The 26,807-nt window shown below is 45.3% G+C and overlaps 1 protein-coding gene across 40 annotated transcripts in view; it reads left to right on the top strand.

Moving 5' to 3' along the window:
- The window catches only part of gas7b (growth arrest-specific 7b), a 718,490-nt gene that overhangs the window by 534,128 nt on the left and 157,555 nt on the right, over positions 1–26,807 (top strand). For all 40 annotated transcript variants that reach the window (XM_078225370.1, XM_078225385.1, XM_078225378.1 and 37 more), the window contains one exon: positions 13,128–13,205. In XM_078225370.1, the coding sequence (XP_078081496.1) occupies positions 13,128–13,205 (78 nt within the window). The remainder of the gene's footprint in view (positions 1–13,127; positions 13,206–26,807) is intronic.

Below are 26,807 nucleotides of genomic sequence, written 5' to 3'. Positions count from 1 at the left end.
GACCAGCATTTGTTGTCCATCCCTAATTGCCCTTGAGAAGGTGGTGGTGAGCCAGCCACCACCCTGAACCACTGCCATCCTTTTAATGTAGGTAGATGCGTGGTGCTGTTAGGAAAGGGGGTTCCAGGATTTTGACCAAGCAGCAATGAAGGAACGGTGATATATTTCCAAGGCACAATAGTGTGTGGCTTGGAAGAAAATCACAGGTGGTGATGTGCCCATGCATCTGCTGCCCTTATCCTTCTAGGTTTGGAAGGTGCTTTCAAAGGAGCCTTTGTGCAGCGCACCTTGTAAATGGTTCATACTGCTCTGACTATATGTTGGTGATGAGTGAGTGGATGTTTGTGGAAGGGGTGTCAATAAAGCGGCTGCTTTTTCCTGGATGGTATCAAGCTTCTTCAGTGTTGTCGGAGCTGCACCCATCCAGGCAAGAGGAGAGCATTCCATCACACTCCTGACTTGTGTCTTGTAAATAATGGACAGTCTTTGGGGAGTCAGATGATGAGTTACTCACAGAATTCCCAGCCCCTGACCAGCTCTTGTAGCTACCGTATTTATATGGCTGTTCCAGTTGAATTTTTGGTCAGTGGTAACCCCCCAGGATGATAGTGGGGGATTCAGCAATGATAATGCCATTAAATGTCAAGGGGAAGGTGGTTAGATTCTCTTGTTGGAGGTGATCATTGCCTGGCACTTGTCTGACGGGAATGTTACTTTCCACTGAAGCCTGAAGCCTATATGCAATTTGGCTGCATATAGACATGGATTGATACAGAAGGTCGTGAATAAAGCCTAGTCCATCACTCATCAGTCTCCCACCCATTGATACTGTCTACATTTGCCGCTGCCTCAGAAAAGCAGCAAGCATAATTAAGGACCTCACGCACCCCAGACATACTCCCTTCCACCTTCTTCTGTCGGGGGAAAAAAGTACAAAAGTCTGAGGACACATGCCAACCAACTCAAGAACAGCTTCTTCCCTGCTGTTGCCATCAGACTTTTGAATGGACCTACCTCGCATTAAGTTGATCTTTCTCGACACCCTAATTTAATTTAGATAAATGTGAGGTGATGCATTTTGGTAGATTGAACCAGGGCAGAACTTACTCAGTTAATGGTAGAGCATTGGGGAGAGTTACAGAACAAAGAGATCTGGGAGTACAGTTCATAGCTTCTTGAAAGTGGAGTCACAGGTGGACAGAGTGGTGAAGAAGGCATTCAGCATGCTTGGTTTCATTGGTCAGAACATTGAATACAGGAGTTGGGACGTCTTGTTGAAGTTGCACAAGACATTGGTAAGGCCACACTTGGAATACTGTGTACAGTTCTGGTCACCCTATTATAAGAAAGGATATTATTAAACCAGAAAGAGTGCAGAAAAGATTTACTAGGATGCTCCTGGGACTTGATGGATTGAGTTATAAGGAGTGGCTGGATCGACTGGGACTTTTTTCCCTGGCGCGTAGAAGGCTAAGGGGTGATCTTATGGAGGTCTATAAAATAATGAGGGCATAGATCAGCTAGATAGTCAATATCTTTTCCCAAAGGTAGGGGAGTCCAAACTGGAGGGGAGAGATACAAAAGTGCCCAGAGGGGCAATTTTTTCACAGAGTGGCGAGTGTCTGGAACAAGCTGCCAGAGGTAGTAGTAGAAGCGCGTACAATTTTGTCTTTTAAAAAGCATTTAGACAGTTACATGGGTAAGATGGGTTTAGAAGGATATAGGCCAAATGCGGGCAATTGGGAGTAGTTTAGGGGTTTAAAAAAAGGCAGTATGGACAAGTTGGGCCGAAGGGCCTGTTTCCATGCTGTAAACCTCTATGACCCTAGCTATTACTGTAACACTACATCACTGAAAGTGGCAATGCAGGTGGAGAAGGTAGTCAAGAAGGCATACGGCATGCTTGCCTTCATCGGCCAGGGCATTGAGTTTAAAAATTGGCAAGTCATGTTGCAGCTTTTAGAACATTAGTTAGGCCGCACTTGGAATATAGTGTTCGATTCTGGTCGCCACACTACCAGAAGGATGTGGAGGCTTTGGAGAAGGTATAGAAAAGATTTACCAGGATGTTGCCTCATATGGAGGGCATTAGCTATGAGGAGAGATTGGAGAACTTGGTTTGTTCTCACTGGACGGAGGTTGAGGGGCGACCTAATAGAAGTCTACAAGATTATGAGAGGCATGGAGAGAGTGGCTAGTCAGAAGCTTTTTCCCAGGGTGGAAGAGTCAATTACTAGGGGGCACAGGTTTAAGGTTTGAGGGGCAAGGTTTAAAGGAGATGTACGAGGCAGATTTTTTACACCGAATAGTGGGTGCCTGGAACTTGTTGCCGGGGGAGGTAGTGGAAGCGGATACGGTAGTGACTTTTAAGGGGCGTCTTGACAAAGACATGAATAGGATGGGAATAGAGGGATATGGTCCCTGGAAGGGGAGGGGGTTTTAGTTCAGTCGGGCTGCATGGTCGGTGCAGGCTTGGAGGGCCGAAGGGCCTGTTCCTGTGCTGTAATTTTCTTTGTTCTTTGTTCTAAATTAGGACTAATTTAAATGTGGATTACAGGGTCAAAGGTAGGGTTCTGAAGACTGGAGGAACAGAGAGATCTTGGGGTTCATATCCACAGATCTCTAAAGGTTGCCACTCAAGTGGATAGAGCTGTGAAGAAGGCCTGTGGTGTGTTGGCTTTTATTAACAGGGGGTTGGAGTTTAGGAGCCGTGGGGTTATGCTGCAACTGTGCAGGACCTTGGTGAGACCACATTTGGAATATTGTGTGCAGTTCTGGTCACCTCACTATAAGAAGGATGTGGAAGCGCTGGAAAGAGTGCAGAGGAGATTTACCAGGATGCTGCCTGGTTTGGAGGGTAGGTCTTATGAGGAAAGGTTGAGGGAGCTCGGGCTGTTCTCTCTGGAGCGGAGGAGGCTGAGGGGAGACTTAACAGAGGTTTATAAAATGATGAAGGGGATAGATAGAGTGAACGTTCAAAGGCTATTTCCTCGGGTGGATGGAGCTATTACAAGGGGGCATAACTATAGGGTTCATGGTGGGAGATATATGAAGGATATCAGAGGTAGGTTCTTTACGCAGAGAGTGGTTGGGGTGTGGAATGCACTGCCTGCAGTGATAGTGGAGTCAGACACTTTAGGAATATTTAAGCGGTTATTGGATAGGCACATGGAGCACACCAGAATGATAGGGAGTGGGACAGCTTGATCATGGTTTCAGATAAAGCTCGGCACAACATCGTGGGCCGAAGGGCCTGTTCTGTGCTGTACTGTTCTATGTTCTTTATTCTGCGCACTCTCCTTTCCTTCTCTATAAATGGTATGCTTTGTATAGTGGGTAAGAGACAATACTTTTCACTGTATACCAATACATGTGACAATAATAAATCAAATCAAAACCAAAATATCCGAAGAGTCAAGAAAGGTATTGTGCAATCATCAGCAAACACTCCCACTTGTGACCTTATGATGGAAAGAAGGCCATTGGTGAAGCTGCTGCAGATAGTTGGGCCTAGGACACTACCCTGATGAACTTCTGCAGTGATGTCCCAGGGCTGAGATGATTGACCTTCATCAACCACAACCATCTTCCTTTTGTCCCAGGTATGACTCTAACCAGTGGAGAGTTTCCTCCTGATTCTTTGTGACTCCAGTTTTGCTGGAGCTCCTGTGGCAGTTACTGAATCTGAGTCTATTGATGGAGCCAGGCGAAGGGAGGGTTCCTCTGTATCTAATCATATTTTCCATGGGCAGGCAATGCTTGATGTTGTCACTTGATGCTGGAAATGGAAAGTGTTGCAGTTTCGCGGTATTGCTATCCTTCAACATGGTGATCACAGCATTTACAAAAATGAGAAAAAAATTAGATTATTACTAAAAGGAAACGTGAGAAATTTAAAGCTCAACTGCCATCACCCACCACCTTGACCGTATAGTAACCCACTATTTAATTAAAAAATCTATTCATTGTCCATTCAGCAAAAAACATTATTATTGTATCTATATGGAATGACATGAAATGTTTTGACTTGGCATCAACACAGGATGCATGGTCTAACTTGGGTGTGAAGCCTCAAGGGCTGCAAACAGTAACCACTTTGAGCAAGCATGGCTACCAGATAACTGGAATGGTCATTCAGTCACACTTTTTAAAAACATCCTAGCTGGACTACTGCTTTTGTTTAAAAATGAAACCAGCTACATTGGCTTAACTTACAGTCCATGTCCATGCCTACTATTCCAGCCTCAGTATATGCGGTTAGATTCTATCTTTCCATCGGTACTGGTAATTAGCAACCATAATAATCAAGATGATGCGAAATGCCCAAGATCTTGGAGAATTCGGAACTCTTTGGAGAAGACCTCACCCCCCTGGCACTGACCTTGAAGAAAAACACTGTCTGCTTAAAGTTGAGGGAGAGCTGCAGAAAACAGGACCCTACGAATGCTGATTGTGGTCCAGCTGTGTCTGACAATGATTGGCTAAACCTATTGTCCCCATATGGATTCACGTTTGTGCCCTTGGACATAAAGAGGTGAATGTGTAGGCTGTACTGGGGACCAACAAAGTGGGCAAGAATACGTATTTTACTCAATGAAATTGTGATTCTTATACAGGGAGGGGATGTTGAGAGAGAGTATTGGTTTAATATATTTATTTTATATGCAGAAATATAACATGCATGAAACTAATTTGAGGTTTCAAGAAATGTCGGTATTCAACACTGGAAATCCGGCAAATACAATTGCTTTTGCTTCCATGCTGTTCCCAAACCACAACAACGGAAAACATCCAAGGTATCTTGGGAGTAGCTCAATTGATTCTGGGTCCAGGGTTTTGGGCTGGTCAGCCAATTCCAACTGAAGCTGCCTAGTGCCAAGAAGCTTTGCACACTTAGTTTATACAGTATGTTTGCAAGGTTTAGCTTTCAGTACTGTTCCAAATCATGGCCCCATTTTCTCAGTGGACCTACTCCACAGTGCTTCTCCCATTTGTGCCATGACTCTGCAGTTTGAGCAGCTCAGAAAATGTAAACTGAGGAGGAAGTATTTCTGTAACCTCGCAGACAAAATCCTTCTAGACGTCCTCTTTAGTAACCAAACAGTAATAAATTGATAATAATGGAATGAGGCAGTACTTGTATGTTGAATGATACACCAGTCAGCCACTTAGTTTGATGTTTTACTGACCTTGTTGTGGCTGTTGTTCTAATAGAGATGCCACTTTGAGACCAGCATTTATTCTAGCTGATGCAGGACTGGTAACACTAATTTACGTTCCAACTCCAGAAAGTTTTCTGGCCAGCATGAGTACAGCTTACAAGTAACTCTCACCAGTAACCGCACTGCCAACATTAAAATGTAATTTCAATCAGCAAGTGGAATAGTGAGCTCTCTGCAAACACTGCAAAGATTGTGTCAGATCGGCTGCATTTATACTGCTGCTGGTGTGAAGCCAGCATGAAGCCAGAACAGAGCTCTGAGCCTGTCTTTGGAGCATGGTATCATGCTGCCTAATTAAGTTTGAGCGGTACATTCAGAAGAATGAGAAGCTGGAATCGTGTTATATTGATGACAAAGTGCATAACTGCCCACAAGGAGAGAAGCCTGCACAGTTTGAGAGTCCTGATCTATACGTAATTCTTAAACCCCTGTTGTTCGATTATCTGTATCTATCTCTGCACACTTGTGTGTATAATAGGAGGAGCAGTGTTATTCTATTTCTAGAGATTTTTTATTTAGCAGGTGGTGAATGCCAGGCTCCTACAGTGCACCACATTATTGTGCTGTTGCGTTGCATATTTTGAAGATTTTCCTTGTGGGCTTTATTTAATTTCATGGTACTAGGAAACGTGCCTCTGATACATATTTATTCATGGCCAGTAATCTCACTGATATTGATTCATCACTGAGATTCATTGCATTGATTCCTCACTGAGATGATGGGCTGCATCCAAGATGTATGTCACTCCTATATTGAACAATGTCTGTTTGGATGTAGGAGCCGATTCATGAGTGGCCGTCCCTTCCGCAGTTGGCACAGATGAATAGTGTTGGCCCAAGGTCTCCTTTTTTAAGGAAGAATGTAAATGCATTGAAGGCAGTTCAGAGGAGGGTTACTGGACTGATGGCTGGAATGAGTGGATTGTTTTATGAGGAAAGGTTGGACAGATGGGGCTTGTTTCCATTGGAGTTTATAGTGAAGGGTGGCTTGATTGTAGTATTTAGGATCCTGAACGATATTGACAAGGTGGACGTGGAAAGGATGTTTCCTCTTTTGGGTGAGTCCAGAACCAGGAGGACACTTTTAGAATTAGGGGTTGCCATTTTAGGACAGAGATGAGGGGAAATGTTTTCTCTTGAAGGATTGTGTGACGTTGGAAACCTCTGCCTCAGAAAGCGCAGGAGTTGGGGGTCATTGAATATTTTTGAAGCGGTGCGAGATAGATTCTTGTTAGGCGAGGGAATCAAAGCTAATCAGCGATCAATGGGAATGCGGGATTGAAAACACAAACAGATCAGCCATGGTCTTATTAAATGGCGGAGCAGTCTCCAATGCATGGGGTTACGGGGATAGTGGGTCTAGGTGGAGTTCTTTCAGAGGATCGGTGCAGACTCGATGGGCCGAATGACCTTTTAAAAAAAAAAACTGGAAGCTGGAGCTAAAGCAAGGAGTAGACATTTTAAAGCATTTAAATGAAGTTCCTGCACACATGGAAACGCATAGAAACCAATGTAATCTCTACACAGATATAAAATAGACCACAAATGAGAACAAGGATGGGAAACAGAACAGTTGAACACTCCAGTTAACATCAGTAAAAATGTACTTGAACAGGGGTCAGCACATTTAAGAAGTCGAGGGTGAATAATTTCAGTTGGATGCCTTGGTAAAGCTTTATGCCCTGTTTCTATAAATATTAACTGGGATTGCCTTTAGTTTAAGTTTATTTATTAGTTTCACAAGTAAGCTTACATTAACACCGCAATGAAGTCACTGTTAAAAACCCCTAGTTGCCACACTCCGGCGCCTGTTCGGGTACACTGAGGGAGAATTTAGCACGGCCAATGCACCTAACCAGCATGTCTTTCGGACTGTGGGAGGAAACCGGAGCACCTGGAGAAAACCCACGCAGACACGGGGAGAACGTGCAGACTCCGCACAGACAGTGACCCAAGCCGGGAATGGAATCTGGGTCCCTGGCACTGAGAGGCAGCAGTGCTAACCACTGTGTCACCGATTAGCTTAGGGTTTCCTTTAGGATTATCCCAGATTCTCTGGGAATTGAGGATTAATGTCCCTGCAAGCAAAACTGGAGAACCGACGCTGGAGTTTTTTGAAACATTTTTGTCAATTTATTTGAGCACTTCAATTTATTGGTTGCAAAAATGATGGGATAGTTGGAAGGGGCCAGTGGGTGAGGAGGGTCGTGAGATTAAAGCTCCCGGGATAAGTCCAATCTAGAGTTTGCAATCCGAGTATTAGTGAAGGACCAGTGAAAATTCTTTACGTTTTACGTTGTGGCTCTTTCAATAGCTGTTAAGTAACCTAGGAAACTAACTACTACCTGTGTCCCATCATGTTGCCATGGAAACCTTTGCAGTTGCGATATATAACCCGAATGCCAGTAGTACAGAAGCAAAGCAACATCAGTTCCTGATTCAAATAAAGCCACATGTAGAATTCACTGATACTTGGGACATGCTGGTTTGCACCTGCGGTGTTTTTGAAGGGTGATCTTACCAGAAGTTTGAGTTGTCCAAAGGGATGCAAGTGTTAGAAAGGCAAAGCGAAAATGTGATTATTGTTGCAGATTAAGTTGTTGCCATGGAGACAGAGCCATGTAAACATGGGTGCCTAAAGGCTCTGTGATCACCTCTTAGTAAATGTCTACCACCAGGCAATGTGTTTTCTAGCAAGCAGTACAATAGAACCATAGAACCCTACAGTGCAGAATAGAGAGCGCACCATAAATTAACTGAGGAAAGGAAGAAGAATTTTTTAAATGTTTCGTGTAGAACCATAGAATCCCTACAATGCAGAAAGAAGCTATCCGGCCCATCGAGCCTGCACCGACCACTATACCACCCAGGCCCTATCCCTGTAACCCCGCCTATTTACTCTGCTGATATCCTTGACACTAAGGGGCAATTTAAATACCCGCATGTCTTTGGAGTGTGGGAGGAAACTGGGGCACCCAGAGGAAACCCCCACAGACAAGGGGAGAACGTGCAAACTCCGCACAGACAGTGACCCGAGGCCGGAATTGAACCCGGGTCTGTGGAGCCGTGAGGCAACAGTGCTAACCACTGTGCTGCCCCATGCTCGAGGAGCGAAAACAAAGCAATAGCAGATGAAGGTGGAAAATAATTGCCTTGAATGCAGCAACATGATATAAATGCACTAATTTAAAAAATATCTAACTCTGTCAAGGATTTGTCTTTTCACTAGAAAATGAGTGCCCGCATCCCTGCCACTGTCAATGGAACTGACTTCTGGCCAAAGGGTTATAACTCCTGCTGACAAATTGCAAGGACAGGATTATCAGTATGGTCAGGCTAGGTACATCAGAGGCCTGTCCAAGGCCATGGACAGGAGTACTCTTTTAAAAAAAAACCCCAACTGCAGCTGTGATCATCAAAATGAGGACAATCTATCTGCGCTAGAACTGTTTGTTCAGTGGTTTCCAGAGCTTTAGCAGGGCACATACCTGCTCAGCGGGCAAGTGTTCCACTGAGGGCTTTTATAGATGCAAGGGTGGATTTCCTGGGATTGCCCAGGAACCTTGCCCCTGACAAACTCCCACCCCTTCCTCTGTTTGTTCTGATGTAGCTTGTCCTGGATGTTGTAGCCAATTATACCACAGTGTAGGGAAGCGTAAGGTCGTTTTCAATGTTCACCTGTTCTGTAAAGGACAGGGCTTCCGACCAAGCTTACAATGAGTCTAGTTGAGGACAACCGAGGGAGGGGAAAGGTCAAGTGGGCTTCTGTTCCTGATTACTGATGAGTTTTTTTTTGTATTTGTTCGGGGCATGTGGGCGTCGCTGGCTGGACCAGCATTTATTGCCATCTCTAATTGCCCTTGAACTGAGTAGTTTGCTCGGCCATTTCAGAGGGATTTTAAGTGTCAACCACATTGCTGTGGGTCTGGTGTCCCATGTAGACCAGACCAGGTTAGGACAGCAGATTTCCTTCCCTAAAGGACATTAGTGAACCAGATGGATTTTTCGGACAATTGACAATGAGTTCATGGTCATGATTATTTCCAGATTTTTATTGAATCAAAATTTCACCGTCTGTCGTGGTGGGATTCGAACCTGGTTCCCATGGTAATACTCTGGGTAATGGCCCAGTGACAATACAACTACACAGGGACATAGAGCAAGGAGGTGTTGAACTTGTTTAAGACACTAGGGTTGGCATGGTGGCACAGTGGTTAGCACTGCTGCTTCTCAGTGCCAGGGACCTGGGTTCGATTCCTGGCTTGGGTCACTGTTTGTGCAGAATCTGCACGTTCTCCCATGTCTGCGTGTGTTTCCTGCGGGTGCTGTGGTTTCCTCCCACAGTCCGAAAAATGTGCTGTTTAGGGGCATTGGCCAAGCTAAATTCTCCCTCCGTGAACCTGAACAGGCGCTGGAGTGTGGCAACTTGGGGATTTTCACAGTAACTTCACTGCAGTGTTGATGTAAGACTACTTGTGATACAGTTCTGCTTCAGGTAGAATACTGTGTCCAATTCAGAGTGCCACACTTTAGTAAAGATGGTAAGGTGTTAGAGAGGCATTAAAGATTCACAGGAATGACTCAAGGGATGAGGAACTTCAGTTATGAAGGTGGATTTAAGAAGTTGGGAATGTTTTCCCTTGAGGAGACAAGGCTGTGAGGAGATTTGATCGAGGTGTTCAAAATCACATGGGGTTTAGATAGTGAGGAACTATTCGCACTCATGAATGGATGGGGAACGAGCGGCACAGATTTAAAAGTAAAGGTGAGAGACTTCTTACTAGTGAAATATGTGATCCATGAGAATTCTCCCACAATGAAATACATAATTGAAAGTGCTTGGAATCCCTTTTGTTTCATCATTCTTGCTTAACAACATCATAATGCAAATAATTGCACAGGATGCTGATGAGCAGGGATTTCCGAGTATTTCTGATCATGCTTAGTTTCAAATGTTTGTGCCGTGCATAATTCAATGAGCACCTGCAATAAAACCCCTGGATCCTGACATGTTGCCAGATTAAACTGTCTGACCTAATTTCCATTGGTGATTACGCTGGGGGCACTTTGCTCCTCACCCACCTGCTGTTGGGAAAGTGGAGTGACTCGGTGCAGCGTTCGTTTTGCATTGTCTGAGATTTTACACTTCATTGAAGTCGGTGAAGGTTTACGCTGGGTGGGGTATAAAAAACAACACTCCACCCAGTTCTGAGGCTTGTCCGGCTGGCAAATTCTGTTAAAGCAATCCCCAGGCAATTAGTCTCCATTTCTCCATTTTGAAATTGGATAATTGGGCAGCTTCCATTTTAATTTTGGTTAGTTCAGAGCTTTGCTTGGGGAATCAGCAAGCACTAATCTTTCCATTGCAAACATCTATTTTTTTTTAAAGTTCTGTTTCATTAACTCAATTAGCGTCAATATATCTCAGTTTTGCTGCTGGGGATAATGTGATACTTTGACACTAAATATATGTAGCGTAGTTGAAAGGGAACTACTTCAACCCATTCTAATACATACTGGCATAAATTTGACAAATTAAGCAATGTAATTGGTAGAGTAAGCCTTCGCTGCAAAGCTTCATTAAATTGATTTTACCCTAAAATAAAGAATAGCAATACACTCTTTTTAAAGTTTTTAAATAATGAAAACTGTCAGAATATTTATTTCCTTCAAACTCTCATTTGGGAAAATTAAAATTTATTATGGTAAAGTGCAAGTTTTGAATTTGTACTAATCCAGGTGAGGAGTCTCATAGTCGCATTGCAGAACAGTAAATGCAACTCGGAAACATGCAGCAAGGCCGACTGACAGTGTAAACACTGGGACAGGAACGGCAGAATGTGTTCCATAACTAGGCAAACCCTGATAATAGGTTTGGTCAACAAATCTCAGTCAGGGTAAAAGTGAGGACAATATGGTCGGCCTTATTGCCAAGCAAATGTCAGCTTTTCAGATTGTTTGTTTGTCTCTGGAGATCAGGAATGGTGTAACTATGAGGACCCCCGTAGAGGATAGGCCGCTTATGGATAGATGGCTAGAATGTGATGCCGAATGACACCAATGGCATGGGTTCGATGCCTGCACCTCCTGTGATGGTTCATGGAGGCCTATCTCCTCGACTTGCCCCAGGCCTGTCAAGTGGTGCTCCTCAAACTATATGTAAGCAGTTGTCTAGAGCTAATGGAGAGAGATGCCTATGGTCCTATGTAGACTAAAGCTCATACGTGAAAAATGGTAGTGTTGGCATGGCATTGCCAGGCAAGCATTGTTATACGAGTGAGTCTTTGGGAGAGAGGAAGAAAAGTTGACGAGGAAAAGGAGGTAATAAACTACAGAGTTGAAGGCAGAGTCTAGCCCACAAGAACTAGGAACAGGAATAGGTCAGTCAACCCCTCAAGTCCGTTTCACCATTCACTAAGATCATGGCTGACATGATTGTGACCTCACCTCCACTTTGCTGCTTGCTACCATAACCCTTGACTCCCTTGTCGATCAAAAATAGATTTAAAATCTATTAAATGTCCCAGCCTCCACTGTTTGTAGAGAAAGAGAATTCCAAACACTAACGGCCCTCTGAGAGAAGAAATTCCTCCTCATCCCCATCTTAAATGGAAGGTCTCCTATTTTCAAACCTAGTTCTGTGAGGGGGAACATCCTCTCAGCATTTACCCTGTCAAGCCCCAGTCCAAATTCTATGGCCAGATTTTCCCCAGAAAAATTAAATGCCCATCGGGCAGGAAAACAGGAGAATTTCCTACCTGTTTCTTGTGTGTACTTAGCTGAATGTATCTCCAGTGCTCTGTGCATCACGGAGTGCCTCAAAGAGATTCACACTGGTACATGAGGTGGGGAGAGCCTCATCCCGCTGGAGAGGCCAGCAACATAGTGGTAAGCGGGCCACTACGCATGCCCCAAACTGTCAGTGGGGAGATCGACGCATGCTTATTGGCCAGCTCTGATCGCCCCCCCTTCCCCACCAGTCCCATTGCAGAGTGCGCAGCAGGTCCCACCACCATCGACGGACAGTGAGCCCCACCCTGGGAGGTCGGGGCAGGGCAGGATGCCAGGCTGGCACTGCCCAGGGGCATCCTGCCCTGTCCCGACCTCCCAGGGTGGCCGCTGTCCCCACCAGCAGGGTGAGCATGCTTGTTCCCTGGAGCAGTTGTAAACCTCGCTGGTGGGAACCTCTTCTGGCGGGGGGACAGGGACGCTAGCGAGCCTGGAGAATACCGTCCCGATCTGGCTAATCATATGGAAATAGTGATTTCCATATGGTAATCAGCTCCGCACTGATTTCCACTGCTCGAGCAGCGAAGAGGGCTGGGAGAATCCCGGCCAATATGTTTCAATAAGATCATCTCTCGTTCTCCTAAATTCCAATGAGTATCGGCCCATCCTGCCCAGCTTTTCCTCTTAAGACAAACTCCTCATCCCAGGAATCAGCCCAGCGAAACTTCTCTCTGAACTTAGAAACTTAGAACTTAGAAACCCTACAGCACAGAATGAGGCCATTCGGCCCATCGAGTCTGCACCGACCACAATCCCACCCAGGCCCGACCCCCATATCCCTACATATTTACCCACTAATCTCTCTAACCTATGCATCCCAGGACTTCTTCCAAATAAGTGTGTCCCTCCTTGTGTATTGCTTTGCGTGGAACTCCATGAAGGTTCCAAAGATTTTTATTTGTTAGAAATGTTCGTTGCCCAAAAATAAATTGATGATAAATGATGTCCTGCATAAAATTAAATTTTATTTCCAGAAATCTCAGTTGGTTTAGTCAGATAAACAAAAGAGAGGTGAAGCTTTAAAACGACCTCTTGAACTGATGCCTTGTGCCAGTTTTTTTGAACTGATTTACGTTTATTTTTGTAGACTGAAGCCTTTTCTTTCTTTTATTATAGAAACGACTTGGGAAAGGCCGACTAGCGCACCAGGGACACCAAAGAGTCCAATGTCACAGATGAATTCCTTGCCTACAGGTAACCGAGCTTTGAATAACTATTGACCGCTGAAAATAAGTTTCAGAAATTACCTTGCATTTTCTTTCACTCAACTGTTTTCACACTTTATGTGAAAGAGCAATTGAGGGCTCTTAAAGAAAACCAGGAAATACTGGAGCAACATAACAGGCCAGTGGGCCTCTGTAGGCCCCTGTAGAAGATACGTTAAGCAAGTTTCTTCCAGACCAAAAAAATGAAAGGAGAGCATCACAATAAAATTGGGAAAAGGAAGACGGGAAACACAACCAAATTTCCTCAATCTTGAACAGGATGTTAATGGAACAATCTGTGGTGAACCATTGTTGGTTACCACCAGGAGTGCTGAGCCATGGTTTGGCTAGCACTATGAGTCTGTAGATATGTTACTGTTGGGGTTAGGGTTGGGCTGTTCTACCTTTTAATATAGTCCTATGGGGCGCCCCAGTTGACTCCGCCTTCCGGGAGAGGTATAAAGGTCACTGCTCTGCCTGGTGACCCTTTAGTCTGGGATTGTATATTGTATATAGTAGCTCCGTTATTGTTGGCAATAAAAGCCTTTATTTCCCGGGTACATCCAGCCTCCCGTGTGATTTATCACGCATCAATTTTATTGCCAACAAGAAAATTAAGAAAACCATGGAGCAAATGCTGAAACCCGAGCGGCTTACGTTGGATCCACGTGCGTGGGAGCATCGAACACTTTCGACCACTGGTTGAAGTGTTTCCAAGATTACCTCGACGCCTCCACAGCGGTCCACAACGACGCCGACAGACTCCGGGTCCTCCACGCGAGGGTAAGTGACGCTGTATACTTAGCGATCTGTGAGGCCCAAGACTACAAAGGGGCCCACGAGCTTCTCAAAAAGCGATACAACAAACCGCCGAGTGAGATCCATGCTCGACACCTTCTAGCCACTCGACGGCGGCAGCCCGGCGAAACGACGGAACAGTACCTGTGTGAACCTCAGCAGCTAGCCAGAGCCTGCAACTGCAAGCCAGTGTCGGCGGCCCAGTACATGAGCGACCTAGTTTGAGATGCGTTCGTGGCGGGAATCGGCTCGTCGTACATCCGCCTTTGGCTGCTGGAGCAAGGTAACCTCGACCTCACTAAAACCGTAGAATTAGCTGACGCTCTAGAAACGGCCTCAAAGTCTGGAGATGTACCCCGATGACTGCGTGGGGACATTGTGGCAGGTGCAGCCGCAGACTCCACTTTATTCAGCGGGTTCGAAAAACTGCGCGATTGTGTTTCCAGCCTCGGACCTGACGACGGCAGCAGCTCCAGGTGGCCTGCGGTGTTACTTCTGTGGGGGGGTGAAACACCCTCGGCAGGGATGTCCAGCTAAAGTGGTATTGTGCTCCGCCTGTGGCAAGAAGGGACATTATTCCAAAGTATGCCGGACCAAACCACCCTTCAAACATAGCAGTGCGGCGTGTGATTCCCCGGAGCCGGCCTCCTTGTCTTCTGCGTCTTCGAGGTCTTCCACCACGTGCGATTCCAGAGCGTCGCCATTCCTAACGACGGAGTCGCAAGACACGTGCAACCTGCAGGGGCCGCCGTTTTTGGCGCCATCGACCACGTGCGACCTATGGGGGCAGCCATTTTGGTCGGCACCAACCGCAAATGACCAGCAGGGGCCGTCATCAACCATCTCAGCTGCCTGCAGTTGCACCCATGATCCAACGGTGGCGTCAATCATCCTGGACCAGGCCAAGCCTCACAGACTCGACAAGTCCATGATGGACATACAGGTAAACGGATGCCAGATTTATTGTTTGTTTGACAGCGGGAGCACGGAGAGCTTCATTCACCCTGCCACCGTGAAGCGGTGCGGTCTCCAGATTCGGACTGTCAAGCAGACAATTTCGATGGCGTCAAGGTCCCGGTCTGTCACCGTGCTAGGGAGCTGCGTGGTCAACCTGACGGTGCAGGGCACGGTTTACGAGAGCTTCAGGCTCCTTGTGTTACCGCACCTTTGCGCGCCGATACTCCTAGGACTAGATTTTATGGTCCACCTGAAGAGTGTAACCCTGCAGTACGGTGGGCCACTCCCTCCGCTTTCAGTGGGAGCACTGCAGCCTCTAAATTGCCCAACGCGCTCCACATGTAGTTTCTCGACGCTCAGGATTACCACACCCTCCCTATTCCAGAATCTCGTGCCAGGCTGCAAGCCCATCGCAACAAAGAGCAGGCGTTACAGCGCTGAGGTTCAGATCTTCATTCGATCTGAAGTTCAGCGGCTCCTCAAGGAAGGATCATCCAACCTAGCGCTAGTCCATGGAGAGCGCAAGTCGTGGTGGTTAAGAATGGGAACAAACCCCGGATGGTCATAGACTATAGTCAGACCATTAACAGATACACGCAGCTGGATGCGTATCCCCTCCCGCGCATATCTGACATGGTCAATCAGATTGCGCAGTACCGGGTGTTCTCCACCATCGACTTAAAGTCTGCTTACCACCAGCTCCCCATTCGCCCAGAGGACCGACAATACACGGCCTTTGAGGCGGATGGTCGCCTGTACCACTTTTTAAGGGTTCCCTTTGGTGTCACGAATGGGGTCTCGGTCTTCCAGCGTGCTATGGACCGAATGGTGGACCAGAACGGGCTGCGGGTTATCTTCCCGTACCTGGATAACGTCACCATCTGCGGCCATGACCAGCAGGACCACGATGCCAACCTTCTTAGATTCTTATGCACTGCATCTCGCCTGAATCTGACCTACAACAGGGAGAAGTGTGTATTTCGCACGCGCCACCTAGCTATCCTCAGATACGTGGTGGAAAACGGGGTCCTTGGCCCTGATCCAGACCGTATGCGTCCCCTCCTCGAACTCCCCCTGCCCACTAGCATCAAAGCACTGAGAAGATGCTTAGGCTTCTTCTCATACTATGCACAGTGGGTTCCCAATTACGCGGACAAAGCCCGTCCGCTCATCAAGTCTACCTCCTTTCCCCTAACAACAGAGGCTCGCTTAGCCTTTGCAAGAATAAAAGCCGACATCGCGAAAGCCACGATGCACGCTATTGATGAGTCCATCCCCTTCCAGGTGGAGAGTGATGCATCTGATTTCGTCCTGGCTGCCACACTTAACCAGGCGGGCAGGCCCGTCGCCTTTTTCTCTCGCACCCTCCAAGGCCCTGAAATTCGGCATTCCGCGGTGGAAAAGGAGGCCCAGGCCATTGTGGAGGCCATTCGGCATTGGCGCCATTACTTGGCGGGAAAACGCTTCACTCTGCTCACGGACCAGCGGTCCGTGGCGTTCATGTTCAACAACAAGTTACGGGGTAAGATCAAGAATGATAAAATCTTGAGGTGGAGAATCGAACTCTCCACCTACAATTATGATATCATGTACCGTCCAGGGAAGCTCAACGAGCCCTCGGACGCCCTGTCGCGTGGAACATGCGCTAGTGCGCAGGAGAATCGATTACAGGCTCTCCACAATGACCTCTGCCATCCGGGGGTCACTCGGCTCTTCCACTTCATAAAGGCCCGGAATCTACCCTACTCGGTGGAGGATGTCAGGTCCATAACCAGAAGCTGCCAGGTATGTGCGGAATGCAAACCGCACTTCTACCGACCTGACAGGGCGCACCTCATTAAGGCCACTCGTCCTTTCGAAAGACTGAGTGTGGACTTCAAGGGCCCCCTTCCCTCGACAGATCGGAACGTGTACTTCCTCAATGTGATTGAGTGGAAATGAGAGTGGAAATGGAAATTTCCACTCCATCTGACGAAGGAGCAGCGCTCCGAAAGCTTATGGTATTTGCTACCAAATAAACCTGGTGGACTTTAACCTGGTGTTGTTAAAACTCTTACTGTGTTTGAGCCTTGACATGTTGAGATGCTTCTGGACCTTTATTCTCCTGAGGGCGCCTTGGAGGGAATATCTTGGATGCTTAGTTTTGAAGGAGAATGATGCAAAACTGGTGTCAACTTTGTCATGAATCATCTTGTGGACTTGTTTTAAAAGGAGAATTAGTGAATATCTGATGACATTTAAATCACCCTTCTCCCCTGCACACAAGCAACTCGCATCGGTGTGTATGCCCCTGCCATAACCAACCCTGACAACGTCAAGAATGAATTCTAGGATGACCACCACTTCTTGTTCTGTTGCCAAAGTTAGACAGGCTAATCATTCCGGGTGACTTCAAAGCAAGAGTTTGTGCAAATCACCAAATGTAAGAGGGGATCATCGGGAAAAATGGGGTCGGCAGTTGTAACGGTGGTAATGGTGATCAGTCCAGCAATCAGTGTTGCGCGTGGCTTTTGTTATGCACACACTCCCTGTACTTCTGTTTGGTGACGGCATAGAGGTGTACAGCACAGAGAAAGGCCCTTCAACCCATTGCATTTGCATCAGTCAAAGACAAACCAGCTAACCAATCTAATCCCATTTCCTAGCACTTGGCCCATGGCCTTGAATACCTTGGCATTGCAAGTGCACATCTAAATATTTCTTAAATAGGTGATCAGATGCATAGAATGGGGATGCATCCATAACGTTTTGCTGGGGTTAGGGAGATAGAAAACTGTGTTGGTAATTAAGATCTCATGCTTAGTACACGTTAGGTGAGCGGAGTCCGTTATTGTTACAACTGTCAACCCTGTTTTTCCCAATGATCCCCTCTTACATTTGGTGATCGACACAAACTCTTGCTTTGAAGTCATTTGGAATGATTAGCTTGTCTAACTTTGGCACCAGAACAAGGAGTGGTGGTCATCTTAGAATTCATCCTTGACCTCATCATGGTAATGGCAGGGGCATACACACCGATGCGAGTTGCTTGGTGGAGGGGAGGGGGATGGTATAAATGTCATCAGACATTCACTAATCCTCCTTGGAAAACAAGTCCACAGGATGATTCATGACAACAATGCTGACACCAGCTTTGCGCCATTCTTCTTTTCCATGGCCACTTGAAAAGCATCTGTCACCTGCATCGATTTCGTTGAACTGACCCTCCTTAGGGAGAGGAATCTCTCTGAGAGCCGGAGTTTGGATCTTGTGTCTGGTCAGCTCTCTTCCATCAAGAACAGTTCTTTTCTTGGGCTGTTGACAGTGGAGTTATCCATGTGGGCATGCATGTCCCAAACGCCAAGGGTATCAAGTGTCACCTTTGTATTTTTTGAAATTGACTTGCAACTGCATTGAAGGGATCCCTGAAAGCTGTGACCGGCTGTCCAGGGTGGTGGAGCAGACAATATTTCAGGCACTCGTCCCAGCCCCTGTCTTGTCCTGGGGAGGTGAGAAGTGTGGTCCTGAACAGGACTGCTCAGTCACTCGAGGGGCTGCCAAGTTCCACTTATGCTTCCATCCAATGAAAAACCATCCTATGGCCTGAGTCATCTGTCTATAGCTTCATGGCTACAACTCCCATGCCTCAGTCCGTGTCTCCTGCTAAGTCATTTGCCAATTAGCACGTGACTTGGGGATGTCAGATGATATAAAGATGATGAACGTGACTTGCAGGTGAATTGGACTGTAGTGAGGGAGAGTTTGACATCGTCAGCCTCATTCTCTTGCCTTGACCTATCTTGGCCCGGTGGCAAGTAATTAACATGCGACAGCGGTCACACCCTAGGAAACGACTGGGGCAAAGCAGGTGAAGGTAGACGTCAGGTCTCCCACCCTTGGTGACTTAGAGATTCGTCTATCCTGGTATACGAAGCTGATTTCTGTGGAACATGTAGAGCTCGACAAGACAAAGATGATGTCCTGGTCTCTCACAGCATCTATCTCAAGCCACCTAGGTTCACCTTGCCACTAAATTAAGTTAACAAGTTTGGGAAGGCAAAGCAAAGCAAATTTTAAGTTTTGTTGGCTAACTATGGTCATGCATTCTTAATTCCCTGTTGCTTGACTCCATTTCTCAAGTTTTCTCAATGTTGATATGTAAAGCTTGACATTTGTAGTTCTGGTAGCTAACTGACTGAATGGAAATACCTAAAAATTGGAACCAATCAGGCTCAGTTTTGTGAACATATGTTTTCCATGGATGAGAGCCTATTTAAATGAGCAAATCTGCAGTGAGAGAAACCAAATTAATGAGCAGGATTTAGTAGATTTAGTAGGGAAGGTGAGAACCTGATTTGCATGAATTTGAATGCATTACCTTATACTCAGCATAGTTAACGTCACATCTTCAGTCCTCATTGAATCTTCCACCTAGCAGGCATGATAGCACACCAGCGAGAGTTACTAATGGTTTTCATAAGTGAGACTCAGTCTTGATGACCGTGCCAGGAGCGCAGAGGTGCCTGGAGGCCCTGGGGTTAAGAAACAAAGTTGGGCATTGCCCCTTGGCACCGCCCAGGGGACAGTACGAAAGGGGTTCTGGCAGTGGGATGACCCCCTCCCTTATGTGTGTTTGGGAGCAGGAATGTTCTACTGAGGCTGTACAAGGCACTGGCCAGGCCACATTTGGAATATTGTAAGCAGTTTTGGGCCCCCTACCTATGGAAGGATGTGCTGGCCGAGGAGGGGGTCCAGAGGAGGTTCACAAGAATGATCCCAGGAATGAAGGGTTTGTCATGTGAGGAGTGGTTGAGTCTGCGTCTATACTTGATGGAGTTTAGAAGGATGAGGGGGGTTCTAATTGGAACTTACAGAATACTGAGAGGCCTAGATAGAGTGGACGTGGAGAGGATGTTTCCACTAGTGGGAGAGACTGGAACTCGAAGGCACAACCTCAGAGTGAAGGGACGCTCCTTTAAAACTGAGATGAGGAGGAATTTCTTCAGCCAGAGGGTGGTGAATCTGTGGAATTCATTGCCACAGAGGGCTGTGGAGGCCGGGTCATTGAGTGTCCTTAAGACAGAGATAGATAAGTTCTTGATCAATAATGGGATCAAGGAGAATGGGGATGGGAATCATATCCACCATGATTGAATAGTGGAGCAGACCCAATGGGCCAAATGGCCTAATTCTGCTCCTTTGTCTTATTGGGGGGGGGGGGGGGGGGGGGCGGTACAGGGGAGGGTCCTGATGCCTGTGAGGGTGAGGTCGGAGAGTGCCCCCAATCCTTGTGTGGTAGGGGGATTATGGGGATGGTCGTCCACGTCTGTCTGGGAGTTTGGGCAAACTATAGACAAATGCAGATCGGGTGCCCTTCAGAGATGGCACCTTGATCTCTGTGGAGCCGGCCCTTCCAGCTCTTAGCAGGCCCACCTTGCCAGAGTGCTGATGTAAACCACGCCCTCAGAGTTTCTGTGCACTAAGTGCTGGTTTTCAGTCACGGCCTGACATTCTGACAAGTGTTGGGAAAATTCCACCCATTGTTTCAGATTGATGACTCTTCGTCAGAACTACTCTCGCTCTCAACAATAAATAGGTCATTTTTTACAAATTAATCTGTGAAAAGCTGATGCTGTATTTCAGTGTATATATGTCCTTTCACATGCTAAACCTTGCACTGAAAGTACTAAAAGCATTTTCCCTGATCCATCTTGTTGTATCTCACCACCCTAACCACGACTACAGGCCAATTGGAGTCAGCACTATAGAGAGCTCATTGTCCTTGTCACTGTATCACGTGGCCCGATTCTTCATGTCTAACAATTACTGGCTGCCAAGCTCAGTATTTTTTCTTTTCCTTCTGTAAGGAGAGCTGCACCACCAATTTATTTCATGAAGAGCGACAATGTCAGGGGTCTGGACAGCTCAGTTTCTCACACGCTCAGCAAGGATTACTACATGACGAGGGAGGACTGAATGACTATCTAAACAACATTGTGAATGGGGGAAGAAAGCAATGCGGGGTTAACTTTGGAGTTGTAATGCAGGCAAAATGTCATACAATTTTACAGAGAAGTTTATGAACTCAACACCACCTGCCCCAGTAAAACAAAGAATAGAATTTTACCAGATATTTGGAAATATCAGGAATAATAAGCTTTTAGAATGCTGGCTTCAAATGACTGCTCTCCTCAGACTGTGAAGCTACACTCTGTGCAAGCTAACGTCTTCAGGAAAGAAGGCGAGAAAATCGAGGAGATAAAAAAAACTAAAATAATTGTCAATGTGCCAATTAAGAAGGATGACTCATTGTCAACATCTCTTTAAAACTTCAGCCCGAACACATTGGGGTCTGATTGCAGGGTGATTGTAAGCAATTGAAGTCTCTCTTTAGAAAGACTGAGATCATCTAATACAGGGGTCTCCAAACTATGGCCCGCGGGCCACATCCGGCCCGCAGCGGGCTACATCTGGCCCACAGCCAGTGGGGCGGGATGGGATTCCTGCTGCCGGAAACACTCCCGCGCCCGGAACCCCGCCACTGACTCAGGGTCTGGACGCGGGGACGGAAGCAACAGGCCGGACATTTGCTGCCGCTCCGCGCAGTGTCTGATGGACCCATGGGAATCCCCGCCCTCTTTACCGGCCTATTGTCCAATCAGAGCTGCCGTCCTGTGACTGACAGTTCATTAAACGATTCAGCAATTGAGACATCTGTTATCCAATTGCCGCTCTGCATTGACTGAGTGACAGCTGCTTTATGCAATCCGTAAGCAACATCTGTCTGAAATGAGTGAGAACAATGACAATGATGGCGGCAATTCAGTTATGGAAGGAAAAAAGAAAAGAAAAGTGGACAGTGAGTGCCGCCTGTTTAATGAAGAATGGGGTGTAAAGTACTTCTTTGTACAAGCAGGTGATGAAGCCTTGTGTGACATATGCAATGAAACTGTTGCAGTTTTGAAGGAGTACAATGTACGTCGGCACTATGAGACCAAACGTGAACCAAGTTATTCCCAATTCACAGGAACACAGCGTTCGGAAAAAATTTGAATCAATGCAACGCCGGTTGCTTTCCCAACAAGCTTTTTTTACGCAGAAGATAACTGAAAATGAAGCTTTAACCAGGGCCAGTTACAAACTAGCTTATGTGTTGGCTAAAAGAGGAAAGCCATTCACCGATGGAGATCTCATCAAAGAGTGTATAATGGAAGCAGTGGAAGAGTTATGCCCAGAAAAAGCAAATCTGTTCAAAATCATCAGTCTTGCGCCAAATACTGTGGCTCGTAGAATTGAGGATATAGGAAGCAATATATTTCTACAAATTGCAGACAAAGCAAGAAACTTTCAGTTGTATTCTCTCGCACTTGATGAATCGACTGATGTGTGTTACACATCACAACTCCTAGTATTGATCTGTGCCATCGACAGTGAATTTAATGTGACACAAGAATTAGCATCAGTGCATAGCATGCACAGCACAGTAACTGGAGAAGACATCTTCAAAGAATTGCAAAAAACTGTGTTAGAATATAACCTGGAGTGGAATAAACTGCAATGCGTGACAATTGATGGAGGAAAGAACATGTCTGGGGTGAAGAAAGGTTTGGTTGGACAAATCACAAAAGCTTGTGAGGTTGGTGGATTCTCAAAGCCCATGTTTCTGCATTGCATTATCCATCAACAAGCATTGCGCAGAAAATATGTGGATATGTCTTGCGTTCTGAAACCTGTTGTTTCAACAGTGAATTTCATTCGATCTCACGGGCTTAATCATCGCCAGTTTCGTGATTTTCTGAACGAAACTGATTCTGAGTTCGGTGACTTGCCTTATTGTACAGCAGTTCGATGGCTTAGTTGTGGAAAGGTTCTGTCACGGTTCTTTCAGCTCAGAGAGGAAATTGATTCCTTTTTCACAGAGAAGAACCACTTGTATCAAACACTGACTGGCTTTGGAAATTGGCATTTTTTGCAGACGTGACAGGCCAAATGAATCGATTGACTCTGAAGTTGCAAGGTGAAACAAATTTGATTTGTGATCTATTCGTGCATGTCAAGGCACTCAGGGCAAAACTGATGCTACTTCAAGGACAGCTGAAAGTTCATAACTTGGTTCATTTTCATGTTGTTAAAATTTTTCATGAAGAAAGTGAAGCAGAATTTCCTTCTTCATTTGCAACAGAAATCATTAAGGACTTGCAAAAACAATTTCAGGAACAATTTTCTGATCTTGATGGAAACACAGATGAAATAAAGCTGTTTCAAAATCCATTTGGCTGCAATGTTGAAACACTCCCAAGTTGGTTTCAAATGGAAATTATTGATCTCCAATCAGATGACATGCTGAAAGAAAAGTATAAAGAAGGAAATCTGATCCAATTTTATAAATCTTTGCAGCCTGAGCAGTTTCCAAATTTGAAGCGATTTGCTTGTGGATTTGTATCAGTTTTTGGTACAACGTACCTGTGTGAACAAACATTTTCAAAAATGAAGCATGTCAAGTCCAAATATCGAGCAAATTTATCTGATGAGCATTTGAAGTCCATTCTAATAATTGGCTCCTCAAGCTTGAAACCTCAGTTCAGCAATATTTTGAAATTTAAAAAAAGCAGTTCCATCATTCCCATTAATCTTGTGCAAAACTTCATGATTTGTTGGTTATGATTGAAAACTCCAATTGCCAGAATTGTGTAGAAAGGTGCAGACTGAATTTATTTTTGTTCGACCTTTATTAATGGTTCAAGTTTATTTTGAATTTCTTTGCTTTGTTTTACTGAAGTTCTTTCTTGGGGCGTGTTTATTTTTCTTATTGTGTGCCACAAAATTGGGCAAATTCTCATTTCAAGTAAACATTTGTAAAATTTCAGTAAATAAAATTAATTAAAAAATGAATAGCCTGCTTTTCTCATCTGCAGTTAAGTAATTGATTATTTTGTCAGGGCATTTGCTAATGTTTGACATTTTTACTCATTATATATCATTTCTCAGTGCAAGCACGGCATTATTTCTTTGTAATTGTCACATTTCTCTTTTGTTCTGAATCATACCATGCTGATTACAAAGATGATCCAAATAAAACTTATTGATTTAAATTTTATTCATTCATTTATAAAACTAATTTTTTTTCTTCGGCCCCTGAAAATGTGTAAAATATACGATGTGGCCCTCGTAATGAAAAGTTTGGAGACCCCTGATCTAATAGCATGACTTGAAAGATTGATTTCTGGGAATAGTTTGTTGGACGAAGAAGTTAATGTGACAAAATTGCTGTTCAGCGTTCTCTTTATTCGTTACTAACATAGGAATTGAAACTTTATGTTGCAGGGTCTGAGAAATGTGTAATGCTGAGGTGTATTTACTTCACAGAATTTTTATCACTTAAAAATATTCTTGACTCAATTTCAAATGCAGTTTTACTGCAAGTATATCCTGTATAAAAAAATAGCGAGTATGTTGTTAGTATTTGACTCCATTTATCCAGGCATAGGAATTAGGAGCAGGAATAGGCTACTCGAGCCCGCTCAGCCATTCGGTAAGATTGTGGCTGATCTAATTTCAACCTCAGCTTCACACTTTCTGTCTACCCCCAATAACCTCTCACCCCTGCTTATCAAGAATCTATCTAGTTCTGCCTTATAAAGACTGCCTCAACCTTTTGAGGAAGAGAGTTTCCAAGTCTCACAACCCTCAGAGAAAGTTCTTTTTCCTCATCTCTATCTGAAATGGGTGACCCCTTATTTTTAAAAAGTGACTCCTCGTTCTCGATTTTTCCACAAAAGGAAACATCCTTTCCACATCCACCCTGTCAAAAGCCTTCAGGATCTTGTGTGTTTCAATTAAGTCGCCACTTGCTCTCCAGTCTGTCCAACCTTTCTTCATAAGACAAACTGCCCATTCCAATTGTTAATCTAATAAACCTTCTCTGAACTGCTTCCAATGCATTTGCATCTTTCTTTAAATAGGGAGACCAATACTATACACAGTACTCCAGATGTGGTCTCACGAACCTCACTACTTTTGTATTCCGCTCCTCTTGCAATAATCGATAACATTCTATTAGCTTTGCTAATTACTTGCTGGACCTGTATGCAACGTTTTGCAATTTATGCACTAGGGCACCCAGATCCTTCTGCATCTCGGCACAATAATCTCGCGCCATTTAGATAATATGCTGCTGCTTTATTCGTTCTGCCAAAATGGACAACCTCTCATTTTCCCACATTATATTTCCATTTTCCAGATCTTGGCCCACTCACATAACCTATTTATATCCTTTGGTAGCCTCCTTAGGTCCTCTTTAGAACTTACTTTCCTCGCTGTCTCTTTGTCATCAGCAACTTTAACAACCATTTCATCAGTCCCTTCATCCAAATCATTTATATAAATTGTAAAGGATTGACGCCCAGCTCTGATCCCTGTTGTTTTTACTTTATTAACTTACCAACAGTTTGTGTACTATTTTAACCCTCAGGAAGAAAGGTTGGACAGACTGGCTTGTATCCATCTAACTGAAATAGACGTTAACCACTTACCAGATACTCACCAAACACCAGCCCGCTAGCTCCTTTCACTGAGCAGAGTAAATACCAATTCCTTACAGTGTGAGAAAAGTAGGAAAAGCAAAAAGAAACAAACATCTCCTTCATTATCACTTGCTAATGTTCCCCTCTAACTGATTAGATCATTGGTCTCCTTCTGCATTGTAGGGATTCAATCAGTCCATCGAGCCTGCACTGACAATCCCAGTAAGAAGTTTAACAACACCAGGTTAAAGTCCAACAGGTTTATTTGGTAGCAAAAGCCACACAAGCTTTCGGAGCTCCAAGCCTCTTCTTCAGGTGACTGGGAATTCTGTTCACAAACAGGGCATATAAAGACACAGACTCAATTTACATGAATAATGGTTGGAATGCGAATACTTACAGCTAATCAAGTCTTTAAGATACAAACAACGTGAGTGGAGAGAGCATCAAGACAGGCTAAAAAGATGTGTATTGTCTCCAGACAAGACAGCCAGTGAAACTCTGCAGGTGATACATTGGGGAAACTATGCAGACGCTGCGACAACGGATGAATGAACACCGCTCGACAATCACCAGGCAAGACTGTTCTCTTCCTGTTGGGGAGCACTTCAGCGGTCACGGGCATTCGGCCTCTGATATTCGGGTAAGCGTTCTCCAAGGCGGCCTTCACGACACACGACGGCGCAGAGTCGCTGAGCAGAAACTGATTGCCAAGTTCCGCACACACGAGGACGGCCTCAACCGGGATATCGGGTTCATGTCACACTATTTGTAACCCCCACAGCTTGCCTGGGCCTGCAGAGTTTCACTGGCTGTCTTGTCTGGAGACAATACACATCTGTTTAGCCTGTCTTGATGCTCTCTCCACTCACGTTGTTTGTATCTTAAAGATTTGATTAGCTGTAAGGATTCGCATTCCAACCATTATTCATGTAAATTGAGTCTGTGTCTTTATATGTCCTGTTTGTGAACAGAATTTCCAGTCACCTGAAGAAGGGGCTTGGGGCTCCGAAAGCTTGTGTGGCTTTTGCTACCAAATAAACCTGTTGGACTTTAACCTGGTGTTGTTAAACTTCTTACTGTGTTTACCCCAGTCCAACGCCGGCATCTCCACATCCTGACAATCCCACTCAGGCCCTATCCCCATAACCCCACGTATCCACCCTGCTAATCTCCCTAACACCAAGGAGCAATTTAGCATGGCCAATTCACCGAACTTATACGTGTGGGAGGAAACTGGAGCACCCGGGGGAAACACACGCAGACATGGGGAGAATGTGGAAACTCCACACCCCTTCCTGTTGTGATTTATTGGCTGCTTTGTGTGATTGGAA

The sequence above is a fragment of the Mustelus asterias genome, chromosome 12, assembly GCF_964213995.1.
Source record: "Mustelus asterias chromosome 12, sMusAst1.hap1.1, whole genome shotgun sequence".
NCBI classification, from domain to species: domain Eukaryota; kingdom Metazoa; phylum Chordata; class Chondrichthyes; order Carcharhiniformes; family Triakidae; genus Mustelus; species Mustelus asterias.
Note: the sequence above shows the minus strand (reverse complement) of the source record. Positions and strands in the feature narration are given on the sequence as shown.